Raw genomic sequence first — 20122 nt, 5'->3', positions numbered from 1 at the left:
TTAAAGAACCTACGGAGTAACAAAGGTGCTGGCTTTGAAAGAATAGATGATCACTGATATATGCATGATTTTATAATTAAAGATTATACAAGCTTAGCAATACAGATATGCGGTTAATGATTACTAAAGATATGTTGTGACATTTTATAAATCTGTGTAGTACTTGGCCACTAATGATCATGTCATGTATTGAACATAATGCTAAAAAATGACACTCATGATATATTCGGAGGTGAATGGTTTCCTTGAATAAAGGGACTAGTAAATTAAGCCACTTTGAATTTGTTTGGAATATTAAAAATGTAAATAACTTTTTTAAAACAATATTTTATTTTTTGGTCGTGTATCCTTAAGAAAGTACATTTCTTAAGGATATTGAATATATTTTAGAAGTTTACATCTATAGAACAAAAACTAAAGTATTCTCCTCCCTCAGTCTTTGTTCACATGCGAATAAGAAAGTGAAGACATTTTTAGGAAGAGTTAAAGTGAATAATTATAGACGAAAAAAAAGACAATATGGTGTCCAGTATCACAAATTAAATAAAACATGATATATCTTCTGTTTGCAAAAATATGTTTAGTCCAATTGAGATAGTACAATAGAATACAAACATATTTCCTCCTGTTTAATTATATTCCGCTTAACTCCATACTTACAGATGCTAACTTTTTGAACAGGAACCGGAACTGGTCTGCTTCCTTGATCATCCTTTCCGCACCCTCTTTTCTTTCTTCGGCGCTCCTAAAAGAGATCCGCTTCTGCATGATGGCCCTGATGTACTCCACTACCACCCTCCGATGGGCCTCAATGGTTACATTCTGTGCAGAGAAGGAAAAATATTTGATGTCTATTTCCTCAAACTAGTGAAGCACATAACCTCAAGACATGGTACCAAAAAGCAACAAAGGATTACACGTTTACGGCTAGAACTCTGCTGTGCTATTACATAATGGAAACATAGTGTGAAAGAACTGAACAGGAAAAACATGGTTGGTCAAGAAAGGATGGGGCTTAACAGTTCAAGAAATGTCTCCCCGAACAAGGAGCATGAACCAAGTTTGGATAGCTTTAAAGAGATAGGTGTATGCTGGCAACTTGACAATACATGGCATACAATAAACAGATTAACACGAAGTTAGGGCATGCATCTACTGACTGCTGATACATTATGAAGTAGCTGGGGTGGGCGGGAACAAGAGTCTGCTCCAGGAGAAGTGAAGCTGAGTATATAGACAGATGTGTTATGATACCACATAGAGGAAGTATAGAATACTGAACTGTATATAAGTGAGGCCAGTTTAGCAAACACTAGACTGTCTTAAGACATGCTTGCAAACGGTTACTTCTACTATTTCAAACAAAGAAAACAATGAGATTCATTACGGGACTAGAGTGGCAGGGGAATTTTCACTGGGTTGACCAGCGAAGAAAAGGAAGCACTTGATGTCTGGCTGGATGAGCGGCAAGCCCTTCAAGAGATTCGGCTCAGACACATGAACAATGATGGTTTGGCCACATTCAAAGCATGATTTGCGGATTTATTTATCTAACTTGCCCATAATTTAGTAACTGGTTAGAATGGTTTTACAAATGGAATTAGTACTGTGCAAGAACCTTGTTGATCAGACGAACACTGGTTAATGATGGCTTGGTCCTGTCTTAACCATGATGAGTCATCGTGACTAGGATGCAGTCTGTTCATAAGGGGATGCATTTGTTACAAGTCAGTTTGACTGGGATGTAATCTATATAGTAGTAGAAGTATGCTTTCCGATACTGTGCTGCAATCCGGGACTTTGCAACACTCGAGGATGGGATGAGTCACCAGTGTTGCACAGCATATTAGTCACCTTAATAAGCACAACAATGGTGTATATTTAGAATTGTCTAGTCTGATTGGCTACCTTGTGACTCATCCCATCCTTGACGTGTTGCAAAGTCCCGGATTGCAGCACAATATTTTATTTTTAAGAATGTATTTTGCAATATTCCATTTAATTATATGAAATAATTAAGACACAGTTTGATATTGTAGGAAGATTTCATATACTCTCAGTTTTTTCAGTACAGTACTACGGATCAGACTGAACAATGAGTATGATAACACCCAGTGTGAAGAGCAAACGAAAACTTCAGTGGTGAAGTATGAAGTGATGCTATTTGACTATACTCTCTTTAAGTTAATGTTAGTATAGATATTCCAAAAGCCCTCTTCTGTATTAACTACAGGCTAGTAGACAATCCTGTGCTGATGAGACCTGCAGATTCACTACAAAGGGTCAAAAAGTCGACATAAATCTAGGGTTGTCCTTGATAAAGCTTCGGGAACAGAGATGCAAAAACATTTTTTGGGAGTTTGTTGATGGACAACTGATGTCATGGCCAGGGTGCTTTTCATGTATATAGGTACTTAAATCACATACTTACCTCCTTTTTGCACTGTGCCATATGTCAAATAACAACTTGTAACATACATATATGTGTGGAAAATGTCACTTACCCAGTGTACATCTGTTCGTGGCATGTTGTGCTGCAGATTCACATGCTGTGCACTGTTCCTGCCATCTAGAATTGGGCTCGGAGTGTTACAAGTTGTTTTTCTTCGAAGAAGTCTTTTTGAGTCACAGGACCGAGTGACTCCTCCCTTTCGGCTCCATTGCGCACGGGCATCGACTCCATCTTAGATTGTTTTCCTGGCATAGGGTGAGGTAGGAGTGGTAGAATGAGGATACTAAAGATGTCCATGCAATGGAATAGATATGTATGTACATAATTTGTGGTAAAGGATTATTTATTTACATATATAAAATTTAAATGCAACTTAAACGGCTGCAGGCTCCCGGGGAGGTGGGAGGGCGTATGTGAATCTGCAGCGCAACATGCCACGAATAGATGTACACTGGGTAAGTGACATTTTCCGTTCGATGGCATGTGTAGCTGCAGATACACATGCTGTGCATAGACTACAAAGCAGTAATCCTCCCGAAAGCGGTGGTCAGCTTGTAGGAGTTGAAGTTGTTTGACATAATGTTCTTAATACAGCCTGTCCTACTGTGGCTTGTTGTGTTGCTAACACATCTACACAGTAATGTTTAGTAAAGGTATGAGGTGTAGACCAAGTGGCTGCTTTACAAATCTCTGTCATTGGTATATTACCTAGAAAGGCCATTGTTGCTCCCTTCTTTCTAGTGGAGTGTGCCTTTGGTGTAATGGGTAAGTCCCTTCTAGCTTTGAGGTAACAGATCTGAATGCATTTGACTATCCATCTGGCTATGCCCTGTTTGGATATAGGGTTACCAGCATGAGGTTTTTGGAAAGCAACGAACAATTGCTTAGTTTTACAAAATTATTTTGTTCTGTCTATGTAATACATTAGCGCTCTTTTAATGTCTAATGTATGCAGTGCTCTTTCTGCTACCGAGTCTGGTTGAGGGAAGAAGACTGGGAGGTCTACTGTTTGGTTTAGATGAAACGGTGAAATGACTTTTGGTAAAGATTTTGGATTTGTGCGGAGAACCACCTTATGTTTGTGTATTTGTATAAAGGGTTCTTCTATAGTAAATGCCTGTATTTCGCTAACTCTTCGTAGTGAAGTGATGGCTATTAGAAAAGCTACCTTCCAAGTTAAGAATTGGATTTGGCAAGAATGCATGGGTTCAAAGGGTGGGCCCATGAGTCGTCTAAGTACAATATTAAGATTCCACGAGGGTACTGGTGGGATTCTTGGAGGTATGATCCTTTTTAGTCCTTCCATTAAGGCTTTAATAACTAGGATTCTAAAAAGTGACTTTGTATGTTTAATCTGCAGGTAAGCAGAGACTGCGGTGAGATGAATTTTATAGAAGAAAAAGCAAGATTTGCTTTTTGTAGGTGTAGTAAGTAACTCACAATGTTTTCTATGGAGGCCTCTAACGGTGTGATTTGGTTTGCATAGCAGTAGAAAACAAACCTTTTCCATTTATTAGCATACAATGCCTTGTTGTCGGTTTTCTTGCCTGTTTAATGACTTTCATACACTCATTTGAAATGTTTAGATAGCCAAATTCTAAGACTTCAGGAGCCAGATTGCTAGGTTGAGCGATGCTGGATGTGGTAGTTTGATCTGTTATTTGTATTGAGTTAACAGATCTGGTCTGTTTGGTAGTTTGATATGAGGTACTACTGATAGGTCTAGTAGTGTTGTGTACCACGGTTGGCGAGCCCAGGTTGGTGCTATTAGTATTAGTTTGAGTTTGTTTTGACAAAATTTGTTTACCAGATACAGAAGGAGTGGGAGAGGGGGAAAAGCGTAAGCAAATATCCCTGACCAGCTCATCCATAACGCATTGCCCTTGGAGTGTGGGTGTGGATACCTGGACACGAAGTTTTGGCATTTTGCGTTTTCTTTTGTTGCAAATAGGTCTATTTCTGGAATTCCCCAGCGTAGAAAGTACGTTTTTAGTATCTGGGGATGAATTTCCCATTTGTGTGTTTGTTGGTGATCTCGACTGAGATTGTCGGCTAACTGGTTTTGAATCCCTGGGATATACTGTGCTATTAGGTGAATGTGATTGTGAATCGCCCAATGCCAAATTTTTTGTGCTAAGAGACACAGTTGTGATGAGTGTGTCCCTCCCTGTTTGTTTAGGTAATACATTGTTGTCATGTTGTCTGTTTTGACAAGAATGTGTTTGTGGGCTATTAGCGGTTGAAATGCTTTCAATGCTAGAAACACTGCTAACAGCTCTAGATGATTTATATGAAGTTGTGCGTCCCATTGTCCCTGTATACTGTGCTGGTTGAGGTGTGCTCCCCACCCTATCATGGAAGCATCTGTTGTGATCACGTATTGAGGCACAGGGTCTTGGAATGGCCGCCCTTGGTTTAAATTCATAGGATTCCACTATTGAAGCGAGGAGTGTGTTTGGCGGTCTATCAACACTAGATCTTGAAGTTAACCCTGTGCTTGTGTCCATTGTGTTGCTAGGCACTGTTGTAAGGGCCGCATGTGTAGTCTTGCGTTTGGGACAATTGCTATGCATGAAGACATCATGCCTAGAAGTTTCATTACAAACCTCACTTGATAATGTTGGTTTGGGTGCATGTTTAGTATAACATTTTGGAAGGCGTGTACCCTTTGTGGACTTGGAGTGGCAATCCCTTTTTGTGTGTTGATTGTTGCTCCTAAGTATTGTTGTATTTGACACGGTTGTAGATGTGATTTTTGGTAGTTTATAGAGAACCCTAGTTTGTGAAGGGTTTCTATGACATATCTTGTGTGTAGAAGACACTGTTGCTGAGTGCTGGTTTTTATTAACCAATCGTCTAAGTAAGGGAATACGTGCATGTGCTGTCTCCTGATATAAGCAGCTACTACTGGCAAGGCATTTTGTGAATACCCTTGGTGCTGTTGTTATCCCGAACGGTAACACTTTGAATTGGTAATGCACGCCTTGGATTACAAACCTCAAGTATTTCCTGTGGGAAGGATGTATGGGTATGTGGAAGTAAGCATCCATGAGATCTAATGTTGACATGTAGTCCTGTTGTTTGAGCAAGGGAATCACGTCTTGAAGTGTCACCATATGAAAATGATCTGATTTGATGTAAAGATTTAGGCCCTCATTCTAACCCTGGCGGTGTAACACCGCCAGGGCAGAGGGCAGAGGAAGCACCGCCAACAGGCTGGCGGTGCTTCCTGGACCATTCTGACCGCGGCAGTAACGCCGCGGTCAGAAAAGGGGAACCAGCGGTTTCCCGCCGGTTTTCCCCTGGCCCAGGGAATCCTCCATGGCGGCGCTGCTTGCAGCGCCGCCATGGGGATTCCGACCCCCTTACCGCCAGCCTGTTCCTGGCGGTTTTCACCGCCAGGAATAGGCTGGCGGTAACGGGTGTCGTGGGGCCCCTGGGGGCCCCAGCACTGCCCATGCCTGTGATTTTCACTGTCTGCTGAGCAGACAGTGAAAATCGCGACGGGTGCCACAGCACCCGTTGCACCCCTGCAACTCCGCCGGCTCCATTCGGAGTCGGCATCCTCGTTGCAGGGGCATTTCCGCTGGGCCGGTGGGCGCTCTTTTGGAGAGTGCCCGCCGGCCCATTGGAAATGTAAGAATGGCCGCCGCGGTCTTTTGACCGCGGTGCGGTCATTTGTCGGCGGGACTTTGGCGGGCGGCCTTGGCCGCCCGCCAAAGTCTGAATTAGGCCCTTAGTGTTCTGAGGTCTAATATGGGTCTCAGTGTTTTGTCCTTTTTTGGAATTAGGAAATACAGGGAGTAAACACCTTTTCCTTTTTGATGGTTGGGTACTAGCTCTATTGCTTCTTTTTGTAACAATGCTTGGACTTTTAGTTGCAACAGATCACAGTGTTGTTTGGACATGTTGTGTGCCCTTGGAGGCACATTTGGTGGCAAATGTAGGAATTCTATGCAATAACCATGTTGGATAATGGCTAGGACCCACGCGTCCGTAGTTATGGATTCTCAATTTTGGTAATAATCTGTAAGCCTCCCTCCCACTGGTGTTGTGTGGTGGGGGTTTGTGACTTTGGAGTCACTGTTTAGTTTGTGGGGTTTTTGGGCTTTGGAATTTCTCTCTTGTTTTAGGGAACTGTCCACCCCTATATTGTCCCCGAAAACCTCCTCTCTGATATTGGCCCTGGTATGTGGGTCTGGCTTGTGAGGTGGAAGGCTCTGTGGTCTGGGCCCGAAACCCCCCTCCAAAGTGCAGCTTCCTAAAAGTGCCTCTGCTCTGTGGGGAGTAGAGCGCGCCCATGGCTTTGGCCGTGTCAGTGTCTTTCTTCAGTTTGTCTATTGCTATATCCACCTCCGGCCCAAACAATTGTTGTCCGTTGAAAGGCATATTCAGCACAGCCTGCTGGATTTCTGCCTTAAATCCGGAGGTACGTAGCCACGCGTGTCTCCGAATGGTTACCGCCGTGTTTACTGTTCTGCCCGCCGTGTCTGCTGAGTCCATAGCCGACCTTATTTGGTTGTTGGAGATAGTTTGGCCCTCCTCGACAACCTGTTGGGCACGTTTCTGGAACTCTTTGGGAAGGTGTTGATTGAGATGTTGCATTTCGTCCAAATGTGCCCTGTCGTATCTTGCCAGTAGAGCTTGCGAATTGGCAATTCGCCATTGATTGGCTGCCTATGCTGCCGCCCTTTTGCCTGCTGTATCAAATTTCCGACTTTCTTTGTCGGGTGGTGGTGCGTCTCCAGAAGTTTCTGAGTTTGCCCTTTTCCGGGCTGCTCCTACTACCACCGAATCAGGAGTTAATTGTTGTGTAATGTACACAGGGTCCGTAGGGGGAGGTTTATATTTCTTCTCCGCCCTAGGTGTGATGGCTCTGCTCTTGACTGGGTCTTGAAACACCTGTTTGGCGTGTTTTAACATGCCTGGTAACATTGGCCAAATTTGGTATTGGCTGTGCGTAGATGACAAGGTATTGAACAAGAAGTCATCTTCTATGGGCTCTGCATGCAGTGCTACGTTATGAAAAGTAGCTGCCCTGGAAACCACCTGCATGTAAGCAGTACTGTCCTCCGGTGGTGATGGCCTTGCCGGGTAGCAATCCGGACTATTATCTGAGACCGGTGCATCATACAGATCACATGCATCTGGGTCATCTTGGCTGATCCCTGTGTGTGTTGGTGACTGCATCATTGGGGGTGTTGCTACTGGGGACAGATGTGGCGAGTGTGGTGGCGATGGCTGTGGAGCAAACTGTGGTGGTGTTCTTTCTTTAGCCACTTTTGCTTTTGGCTGCATTTCCGCCTCATGGAATGCGAGCTTCCGCTTCATCTTAATTGGAGGAAGATTTCTGATTTTCCCCGTGGCCTGTTGGCGGTGGCGTCCCCTGGGCCTTCATGATTTTCAAGTGAGTTTTTGCCAGGGCTGGTTTACTCACGGTTTGTTGCCTCATCGGCTGCTCACTCTCGGGCTCGTCCGAGTCCGAATCTGGAATGGAGAATGTCTCCTCTTCTTCGACGTCGGGGTGTCCGGCCTGTGTGGACGCCATTTGAAGTCTTCGAGCTCTACGATCCCGCAGTGTCTTCTTGGATTGAAATGCCCGACAGGCCTCGCACGTATCCTCTTTGTGTTCGGGGGAAAAACACAGATTACAGACCAAGTGTTGGTCTGTATAAGGATACTTAGCGTGGCATTTGGGGCAGAAGCGGGATGGGGTCCGTTCCATGAGCCTTGAAGATGCACGCGGTCAGGCCGACCAGGCCCCGCCGAGGAGTGGAAGCCCCGAAGGGCTGGCGGAGCTCTTCTTTTCTTCGGTGTCGATGTGCTAGCACTAACTCGGTACCGAGCGCAAACAATACCGTCTAATTTTCCGATTGATAACTATCTTTTCCGAACCGAAACACGGAGCGAAGAGGAACACGTCCGAACCCGATGGCGGAAGAAAAACAATCTAAGATGGAGTTGACGCCCATGCGCAATGGAGCCGAAAGGGAGGAGTCGTGACTCGAAAAGACTTCTTCAAAGAAAAACAACTTGTAACACTCCGAACCCAACACTAGATGGCAGGATAATGCACAGCATGTGTATCTGCAGCTACACATCCCATCGAACATATATATATATATATATATATATATATACATACACACACACACACAGAGTTTTATTGGTATTTCATATAACACAAACATAACCCCGATGGATTAATCATGGTACAAGAGTGCCATTAAAGGTAAACAAAAGTATAATACGCAACTCAATATTGTAAATATCTGCAGGTGGTAACAAAGCAATGCACGGTATTTGTCGCATAGAACAACCTGACCAGGTTCAAACAGTAACTCCCCTTCCCGGCCCCAACCTCCATGCCAGTACCCTTGTGTCCCTGCCCCAGAATCTTAGAATGTATAGAGCACCTGTCGAGCCCCAGAGCTGATTAAAATATAGGTGCTGACAATATACCCCATAATGTGTAAAAATATGGTGCCACTATGGTCTTCCGTCAATTGATGCAGCGTATGACCCTGGAGATCTAACTAGAGTATCTATCTCCGGATCCCTAAAGCAATCCAATAGATGGTCCCAAGATCTGGCCCAATCTACTGAGACCCAGCCCCTTCTCATCTCCTTGAGCAAAACTGCACTCTCATACCCTGCCCACCAGATAAGCTCCTCCCTCCACTTTGCAAATCTAGGGCCCCTAGTGGCTTTTCCAGTGCATGGTGGTCTCACGTTTAGCTAAGACCAGAGCTAAGTCTATAAACCTTGTGGTGATCTTATATCTAGCAGGTCTGGGGTAACCTCTCCCTTGTAAGCATGCCAGGGGTGTGCAAGGGATTGATCTCTGATTTACTTTGTGTAAGGAAATGCCTCCTTGGCATGGTTAGCCCCTGACTTTTTGCCTTTTGCTGATGCCAGTTATGATTGAAAGTGTGCCGGGACCCTGCTAACCAGGACCCAGCACCAGTGTTCTTTTCCTAAACTGTACTTTTGCTTCCACAATTGGCACAGCCCTGGCACTCAGATAATTCCCTTGTAAATGGAACCCCTGGTACCAAGGGCCCTGATGCTAGGGAAAGTCTCTAAGGGCTGCAGCATGTCTTATGCCACCCTGGGGACCCCTCACTCAGGACATGCACACTGCCTCACAGCTTGTGTGTGCTGGTGGGGAGGAAATGACTATGTCGATATGGCACTCCCCTCAGAGTGCCATGCCAACCTCGACTGCCTGTGGCATAGGTAAGTCACCCCTCTAGCAGGCCTTACAGCCCTAAGGCACAGTGCACTATACCACAGGTGAGGGCATATGTGCATGAGCACTATGCCCCTACAGTGTCTAAGCAAAACCTTAGACATTGTAAGTGCAGGGTAGCCATAATGAGTATATGGTTTGGGAGTTTGTCAAACACAAACTCCACAGTTCCATAATGCCTACACTGAAATCTGGGAAGTTTGTTATCAAACTTCTCAGAACAATAAATGCACACTGATGCCAGTGTGGAATTTATAGTAAAATGCACCCAGTGGGCATCTTAGAGATGGCCCCTGAATACCGGTCCGACTCCTAGTCCTAGGCTGACCAGTTTCTGCCAGCCTGCCACAACCAGACGAGTTGCTGGCCACGTGGGGAGAGTGCCTTTGTCACTCTGTGGCCAGGAACAAAGCCTGTACTGGGTGGAGGTGCTTTTCACCTTCCCCTGCAGGAACTGTAACACCTGGCGGTGAGCCTCAAAGGCTCACCCCTTTTGTTACAGCGCCCCACGGCATCCAGGCTAGTGGAGATGCCCACCCCTCTGGCCACTGCCCCCACTTTTGGCGGCATGGCTGGAGGAGACAATGAGAAAAACAAGGCAGAGTCACCCACCAGTCAGGACAGCCCCTAAGGTGTCCTGCACTGAGGTGAGCCCTGCCTTTAGAAATCCTCCATTTTGAGATTGGAGGATTCCACCAATAGGATTAGGGATGTGCCCCCCTCAGCCATTGGCTACAGCCCCCAGACCTAAACACACCCCTAAATTTTGTATTTAGGGGCACCCAGGAAATCAGATTCCTGCAACCTGAAACAAGAAGGACTGCTGAGCTGAAAGCCCTGCAGAGACGAGGGAGACGACAACTGCTTTGGCCCCAGCCCTAGCGGCCTGTCTCCTGACTCGAAAAACTGCAACAGCGACACATCCAACAAGGACTAGTGACCTCTGAAGCCTCAGAAGACTGCCCTGAACCAAAGGACCAAGAAACTCCCATGAGCAGCGGCTCTGCTCAACAACAAGCAACAACTTTCAACTTTCTTGCAAATTCTAAAGGCATCACTCTTCCCGCCAGAAGCGTGAGACTTCACCCTCTGCACCAGACGCCCCCGGCTCGAGTTCCAGAGAACCAACACCACAGGGAGGACTTCCAGGCGACTGCGACCCCGTGAGTAGCCAGAGACGACCCCCCTGGACCACCACAGTGACGCATGCAGAGAGAATCCAGAGACTCCCCCTGACCGCGACTGCCTGTAACAAGGAACCCGACGCCTGGACCAAGCACTGCACCCGCAGCCCCCAGGACCAGAAGGAACCGAACTGCAGTGCAGGAGTGACCCCCAGGCGACCCTCTGCCTAGTCCAGTTGGTGGCTGGGCCAAGAAGCCCACCCTGTGCCCTGCCTGCACCGCTGGAGTGACTCCATTGAATCCTTTACAAAACCCGACGCCTGCTTGCACACTGCATCCGGCCACCCCTTTGCCGCTGAGGGTGTGTTTTGTGTGCCTACTTGTGTCCCCCCCAGTGCTCTACAAAAACCCCCTGGTCTGCCCTCCGAAGACACAGGTACTTACCGGTAGGCAGACTAGAATCGGAGCACCCCTGTTCTTCATAAGCGCCTATGTGTTTTGGGCACCTCTTTGACCACTGCACCTGACCCGCCCTGAGCTGCTGGTCTGGTAACTTTGGGGTTGCCCTGGGGTTTCTATGCCCAGGAACTTAGACTTGTAAGTGTCTTACTTACCTGAAAAACTAACGATTACTTTCCTCCCCCAGGAACTGTTGATTTTTGCACTGTGTCCACTTTTAAAATAGCTTTTTGCCATTTTAACAAAAACTTTATATGTTATTGCTCTAATTCAAAGTTCCTAACTTACATGTGTTATGAGCACCTTGCATTTTATGTATTTATCTTGAACTTGTGGTTCTAAAAATAAATTAAGAAAATATATTTTTCTATATAAAAACTATTGGCCTGGAGTTAAGTCTTTGAGTGTGTATTCCTCATTTATTGCCTGTGTGTGTACAACAAATGCTTACCACTACACTCTGATAAGCCTACTGCTCGACCACACTACCACAATATAGAGCATTAGAATGATCTAATTTTGCCACTATCTTACCTCTAAGGGGAACCCTTGGACTCTGTGCACAGCATCTCTTACTTTGAGATAGTATATACAGAGACAACTTCCTATGATTTGTTAATGCAGTCCACTACTTCCCTCCAGTATTCCACTAAGAGTGGGCAGGACCACATCATATGTAGCATCTCTGCTCCTTGGGACCCACATCTAGGGCAGGCTGCATCAGCAACTTAAAAGAGCTGAATGATTTTGCCCAGTGAGAGATCCGGCCTATGAAAAAACAAAAACGCTAATCAACTTAAATCTAGCGTTCCTGGACACATATAGGTGCATGCAAGTATCTTGGCCTATTTCGCTTCTGTAATTGGAAGTGTTAAGTCTTACTCCCATTTTTCTTGTAACCCCACCAGAGGTGTAGCGATATAGTGCTGCAAGGCTTGGTAAAGGCACCTCACCGCCTTAATACAGCCCGACATGATGCACAGTACCTGGCATCTCCTATGCTGCGTGGGCTCCTCTGTGCCTGCACCAAATAGGTGCAGGCACATAGAGCAATTACTGCTCTATGTAATAAGAATAGACCCTTTGGAATATCAAAAGAGGTGGATAAGCCAACAAACAAGTTCCCCATCCCTGTTGAGGTACCTGATGTAGCGCATGTCATAGGCAGGTCATTCCGCTAAGCCCCTCCGCGACTCACCCCTGGTTATATACTTCAGTCCCTGCAACGGGACGTATGGCACATATAGCTTGTCAACATGGGTGCGTTGGAGGAAGTGGCACCAGCAGTGTTGGACGACTTGCAGGTCAGTGGGACCCTCCTGAAGAGATCTCCTTGGATTCAGGAGGATCTGGCATAATATGAAGAGATTTGGCAGTGCCCCCACAGCAGCCTCCCCTGTTTGCCTATGTGAATAAATCCACTGGGTAAACCATTGCGGTTGTACCGCCAGGTAGCAGGCCTCGGAATCTGGGGCTGCTGTGGAGCGTTGCAGTTTAGTTAATGCTACTCTGTGCCTACCGTCCCCCTTATGAGTTTGGTAAGCAAGGAGTCTACTTCATGGAAGACCCTTAGGGGAATGATGATTGGCAACGTGGAGAAGTAGTAAAACAGTCAGGGGAGTACCACCATCTTTGCTACTGCATTTCTGCCCATAACCAACAGCGGCTGGGTCTTCCAGAAGTCTGTGCTGGCTCAGAGATTCCCAACAGCAGTGCCTATATTACACTCTAAGAAGTCTTAGGGGGTCAGGGTAAATTTGGACCCCAAGATATTTTAGACCTGTCACCTCACAGGCAAATCTGTGTAGGTCAGGAGGGTGGGGTGCAGCCCTACTCAGAGGGAACAGGTGGGACTTTTGCAAACTGATGCACAGGCCAGAGGCCAGTCTAAAGAATTCCAGAAGAGTGATCGCATGCAGCAAGTTCCCATTTGCATCCTGCAGTAACATCAACATGCCATCCGCATTAAGGGCAGCACAGTGTGAGATGCCCGGTATGTCCAGGATAGCTACTTGTAGTACGATGACAGAAAAATATAATATCTACACCGAGTGGCCCTTGGACGCACATGTTGTATTATTGCTGAGTCAGTGAATGTGCGTTAGATACAGGTTACATGGTGTGAATGAAACCCACAAAACTGTTATACTTACTAAGTGAGCACAAATTTCTGAAATTGTATGTGGACTTACTGTACCTGTGATGAGGGAATGCTGGTCCTCCTTCAATTTATATATTGCTGGGTTTCACCCTCCATCTGCCATCACCATCTCTCTCAATGTTAAGTAGCCATTTTAGCTATAGTTTTATACACATTATTTTAGTAATCTAGGCCTGCCGCTGTGCACTTTAACCTAGATATATTTTATTATTATTTTAACATTAGCCACATTTGTGGTGCTGTTATTTTCTCTATATACCTGTTCTTTGCCTAGGTCAGCACTGCGTTCTTAAACAAGCTCTGTGCTTTTCTCAAGGCTGCAGTAAGATAGGTTGCCGGCAAAAGTGGTACGCTTTGTCTCTAATGTTCACAGAAACATACATACTCTTACGTGGGGATCATTTCTTGGAATATCAGATGTTTTCTTATAAACACACTACTTCGACCCATGTACGTTAGAGGTAGACTCCAGCCAGATGACCACGACTGTATGCTGATCGCTTCGCTACAGTTGCTTATGTAGACTACAGACCTCTTGCTCAGGTATGAGGGATGATGTCTTCCTAGGGGGGGACCTGACAGGCAGAATTAGACACATGCTGTGTTCTAACATAGCTTAGGTAGGAACTATCCTTATAAACTCTAGTGACAATATGGTAGCGTTAAGTTTGTGCTTTACTCTCCTTGTCACAATTTTAATCCTATTGGGCTTCATCGTCCTAGTTATTGCAATACATGCTTTATTATCTAAGATGCAGTTACTTCAATAAAACCTTATTGAACTATGCCTCTGATTGTCCTTGCATATGTGAGACTAATGTAACTGAGAGAAACGGATGAGATCTGAGTGACCAAGATTCCCCTGAAGAGTCATGTATGCCGTGCGCCCGGTTGCCCCAATCATCCCTGCTCTTGGGTGGAGATGAGGCACTGCTAGCTAGCTGGAACAAAACCCGGATTTGGTCGACAGGTGTCAGATGGTGCGGGACTGGACTCAGTCCCCCACAGTATTGGTGATTCTGCCGCCTGAATCCAGTACTCTCATTAGGATAATGAGAACTTATGCGACATGGTGCCGCCAACGTTTGGTCAGGCACTAATTTTCAGGTCCTCCTGAGTATCTGTCTCGCTATTTGCGAAGGCACCTCAGTACTATTTACGGAGATGTCCGTGGTATTGAGGATTTTTCCTCCTCAGCTAAATAGGGAATACCTAACTAACGCTATAGGTTGTTGAAGCTTTAACCCTAAAAGGATAATCCCCATTTGGTGTGCTGATCTCAGATTTATTTTTACCATTCACTGAGGCAAACCCACAGCGGGTAGCAACTGCAGTCAATATGCGACTGCTGCTTACTGCACATTTATTAGCACATGGCCTAACGGCACAGGAGGGTCCAATTACAAAGCTCATGCAGCAGAAATGTTCTATTCTTGGGTCACATTTCCAGCAGTTGATGGGAACACAAATACATTTCACCACTATACACCTGCAAACATACCTTCACAATATAGAATATATGCATATTTAGAAATACCTCTATCTTATCAAGACCATAATAATTGGCTTGATGGCGCTCTACCGCATACAGTCCTACACGCTAGGTTAGGTCCTCTACGTAATGACGTTCCTACCTGGCTTTTATTGGCTACATATACACCGCACCCTGATTCAGCAACCTTGACCGTCGCTGAGGTTCGCCGCTTGTACTGTATGGTGAATTTATGGGAATATACAGACTATTAGTACAGTTTGTAATGCAAACATTAAACACAAACCCAGCACGTGCTGCCCCAGTGCAACCACATGCAGCAACACCAGGCATTAATCCTGCGACTGTACATTCGATCATGGGTAAAGTACCCACCAAACGGGAAAAGATTCCGTTTTGGTTAGCTCAAAAAATAAATGCACTGGAAGCTGTATTTCCCCATACAGGACCTCAGGATAAGCATAGAATATTAACTATGTGCTTGCCATTTGGGATGGTTCCCACAACAGATAATTGCAATACTTTGGGCACAATATTTGCCACGCTCTATGCTACCAAACACGGTACACTGACACTTGCCAATCTACCGGAAGTGTTAAAACAAATTCTAAATAATTACTGGGCTGCCCGACCATAGACTTGGGGATGCAACTTATGGGCAAATTTGCCACTGAATCTTCAATTATATTAAGTAATCTTAAAGGGGAAGCAGTAGCACTAGCAGCGTGTATGGGCTCCAGGACGTTCCTCTACAGGATCAAGAACGTAAGCTGCCAAAGATTATTGTGGAGACCTATTCTAGTATTGGTCGAGATAGTCTGGGGGCCAGTCCCACGAAACCATAGGTTCAGGGTAAATCTAATAAAGATGCTACCAAGCAAGCACCTGAGGGTTCTAAAAAACGCTGGGGTAAAAAACAACAAACACCTAAGAAAGAAAGGAGAAAGAATCTACGCATTCGGAGACCCCTCAGAATAGATATAATCTCAGAAATAGAGATAATATAAAAACGCCTGACAGATATCAATATACTGATACACGGTAATCTTGTTCCTTTCAGGACTCACCGGAAAAACGCAGTGAGAGAGGTGGGCGGTCAGAGCGAAGAACTGTGTCCGTGAAACAGAGACAGGAATCACAACACTCAACAGAAGTTTCTGTTAAAAAAGAAGAGAAACTTTCCAAACACAAACCCCAATTTAAAAAGAAAAAGGTGGCAGCAGTTGCGATTCGTCAGGCCACTCAAGAGAGGGCTCTATTGAAGAACAAGACGTGGACACTAGCTCTGCTAGACAGCACAGCAGCGGTCACAATAGTTTGACGGAATCTTCAAGAGCATCTGGAAGTGAAAGCAACTGATGACTACTTACAAGATGACACTGCGGTCATGCGTGTCTCCACGCCTGACAGGGTTTACAAAGTAATGATACAGTTAGAAGGAGACACTGAATGCACAATTGACGCAATCTTTTGGGACCGCGTCGTTAACATTTATGATATTTTACTGGCCGAAAAGGATTGGCCACTTGAATTTGTCCGTACTTGCCCATATGGGGAAGAGGTTATAAAACATTCTTTCTCGCCCCTAGTTCCAGATGAGCTCACAAAATGCTATGCCATTGATTGGGCACTGGCGCAGGCACCTGCGTTATATCGCAATTACATAGGGTGGGATAAAGATTCCCCCTGTCATGTAATTCCAATTAAGAATCAACCTCAACCTCAAACCCAATACCCAATAAAACACGATGCTAAAACACCTGTGAGGGAAATCCTCACACAACTAGAGTACCAGGGTGTAATCGAGCCTTGTCTCTCACCAATGAATAATCCTTTATTCCCTGTAGCTAACCCGGACCATTCATACATAATAGTCTTAGCCTACAGACACTTAAACAGTCACATGCACATATGCTATACAAAACTCTCATAGCACAGCACTTATGTACAACATAGTGTGCAAAAAATACAAAACAACATTGGATATTTCCAATGGTTTCTTCTGGCAAAATATAGTGCCTGAGAGTAGAGTGTTAACAAGTTTCAGCGCACTAGGCTTCTAGAAAAAAATCTGTCGTTCACCACAGGGGTACAAGAACAGTCCAGGACTGTTCGCGGCTCGTGTAACTTCAATACTGCACGACATTGAGCATGAAGCATTGTCCTATGTAGATGACATCTACCTTACAGACGATGAATTACTGCAACATCTAAGACGAGTATCCTGCATTGTTGTATGATTTGCAGAATTCAGCTATAAATTCAACTTAAAAAAAAAAAAAAATAGCCTTCCTTCCTTAGTGTCCTGTTTCTGGGATATGAATTATCAAGTGAAGAAAAGAGCCTAGCACCATTTACAACCTCCAAATACCATTAAAAAACTTCAATCACTATTGAGTTTTCAAAATGTTGGCAGAACATACATTCCAGATAACGTATCACACATCAAACCTTTATATGACTTGATACATCCTGACTTTTCCAGTAAATTCTGGAAAGTCAAACACACATCCATACTCAGAGCACTGCAACAAGACATGCTTGCAGCACAACACTTACACATACAAGTGACAATAAAAAAAAAAATCTGGTCATCAGAGTAATTGCTGGTGCCATTGGCTTCACCTATGTAACATTAAATGAAGGTGAGACAGTCCCGATTGCATACAAATCACATTTATACTCTACAGCAGAACAACGTTTTGCTCCCACTGAGAAACTTCTCACTGCTGTTCAGATGGCTGTCATTAAAGAAAGACCACTAGCCCAGGGGAAACGCATTATTGTCTTATCTCCAATCCCAGCCCTCGAGGCTGTTATGAAAGCCAGCGTTCCAAGCGCTAAAGCATTACGTCCACGTTGGATCCAATTGGCAACGTCTTTGACAGCCATGGATGTCGACTATATTTTTGACCCAAAGTTACAAACTCAAGAATTTTTGCAATATGAATTAGAATACCAAGTTCCAGCAAATACATTGCCTATTGATCAATATCAAAGAGTCATGAACACTGATGGCTCAGCACAGCCTGCTATAGGCACAAAGCATTAATACTCAGCTGCTTGCACAGTCGTAAGTAGCTGAATGGAGGGTAGTAAATTCTATCCACAACATAACTTTACGCAAACCCTAGGGGATTGCACTGCACAACTAGCAGAGCTAAAGGCTCTGGTGATGGCACTGGAACATAGAGATCCTGACCAGCTGACGCTAATTGTCTGTGATTCGTACTATTGTGTCCAGTCCTTCAATGAATATCTGCATTATTGGCGCGAGAATGGGTTCAGAGATTCTAAAGGTAACACCATCAAACACAGACTTCCGTGGGGGAAAGTAGCGGATCTGAAGGAAATGCTACCAAGTGTCCACGTTGTACACAGACTTGGACACCAGCGCGATGGAATACGCGTTGCTGGGAATACACTGGCTGTTGAAGCAGCCAAATCAGCAGTAGCTACGGCTTCTGTTGCTGTGGTAACTCGTACTAGGACAAAACCAGACAATGACATATGGGCTGCTGTGACAGCCACGGCTAAAGGCACGCCCTTGCCAAAAGCATTTCTGCTAAATATTCCTACCAAATGGCAGACTTGTTTTCTGCCATAGTTATAATACCAGGTGTGGGTAATCGCGAGATTCCTAACAAAGATTGCAGACCAGAGTGTCACTGTCTTGCAGGAATTACAACAGTTCCATGACGACAACGCTTCTACCAGTGCCGCCTCCTTATGAATGAAGGATGTACCAATAACATATACTGGCTGGATTCCAAAGATTGGGGATTTAGTACTTGAAAAAGTTGTTGTGAAAAAGGAGTTTGGTCCTTCCTATCGTGCACCAGTTCCAGTCCTGGGAATACAAGGTACCAGAACTGTTATTCTACCACTGCTGCCTGGTTCTAAAGAAAACCGCTTTGTCTCCATTGACAATGTAAAGTTACACTATGTGGCCGATCTTGCACAGCAGACCAAGAGGAACAACCAGTATCTCTCTCACTACTGCACAAGTTGTCTCTCTACAAGTTTTGAGTAGCAACGCTGACACCTCTCCAAGCTTGGGGAGGGTGGAAAATGATCTTGCATTAGTTCCACTAACATATATTGCAACAAGCAATACAGAAACTGCTGATCGATTTGGCTCGACCTCTACACAAACAGATGGCGTCATTTATTATGAACCACCGCAAGAGACTTCTACCAGTTCTCCTCTTTCAAATATGGCTCCAGTTTTTGCACAAACTATTTCAGGGTATTTTGCCAACATTAATGACAACTTTTCAGACTCATCTGCCTCTTCTGCATCTGAATTGTCAGGAACACGTAAGCTGATAATTTGGCTCAAAACAAGTTACTTTATATTCCCATGGAACTTTCTGTGACTTTCCTTGACTTTATTAGCTGTCCTCCTTTGGATTGTCATTGTTTTCTTTCTGCTGATACATGGTCATTACCTTCCTGAACGACCAACAGTTGAACTGGTGTATGAGGTCCTAAAACCCCATTTCTCTTCTCACAAGGTCCGCAGAGTCTTGTCTTTCAAGAACATTTCCGCTAAACTAATTCCTGATAGGATTCTTTAGGATAAAGTCACATTTGATATATACAGCCCGACAGAGGTCATTAAAATAACATATGTGTTTAAACTTTCTGTAGATGACGTAATAATACCTTGAGTTGTTTCTGACGACAGGGATTTGAAAATAGTTGATTCTATGATGACCAAGTTGCAGTATTATAATGTATTTGAAAGTGAGGATGTTTGTCAATCCAAAGAAAATTATCGAGATATGTTCTGATATAATTATTATGGACACCATTTCATTCACAAAGCAAGAACCCCAAAGACTATTTTTAATTACACACAATGGGAACAATGTCCAATTCCACCACAAGGGAGTGCTAAAACATTCTGAAAAATTTACATATTTTTCTGGGCACAATATTAAAAATGCTTAGTCATAATATTTCAAATTGCCATTTATGGAAAATGTACATATATTATTGACAGATCCAAATTAATTTATTCAGATTCCTTTGTTTCCCGGTTGGCTATAGAAGGCTATGAACATTGGTTGAAGTCGATTGACTTAAAAAGTGTGTGGGGAACAAAAAATTGACAAATAAGGGTAAATGAAGCTTTGTTTAGAGCATGCCTGGTACCTGTTCAAATGATATTTTTAAA

The 20122-nt window shown here is 44.4% G+C and overlaps 1 protein-coding gene across 1 annotated transcript in view; it reads right to left on the bottom strand.

The window, feature by feature from the left end:
- Window positions 1-20122, bottom strand: part of EXOC3 (exocyst complex component 3) — a 334614-nt gene that overhangs the window by 26922 nt on the left and 287570 nt on the right. The window contains exon 11 of the mRNA XM_069219462.1: window positions 661-822. Coding sequence (XP_069075563.1) covers window positions 661-822 — 162 coding nt within the window. The remainder of the gene's footprint in view (window positions 1-660; window positions 823-20122) is intronic.

This window comes from Pleurodeles waltl, chromosome 2_2 (genome assembly GCF_031143425.1).
Source record: "Pleurodeles waltl isolate 20211129_DDA chromosome 2_2, aPleWal1.hap1.20221129, whole genome shotgun sequence".
Classification (NCBI taxonomy): domain Eukaryota; kingdom Metazoa; phylum Chordata; class Amphibia; order Caudata; family Salamandridae; genus Pleurodeles; species Pleurodeles waltl.
Note: the sequence above shows the minus strand (reverse complement) of the source record. Positions and strands in the feature narration are given on the sequence as shown.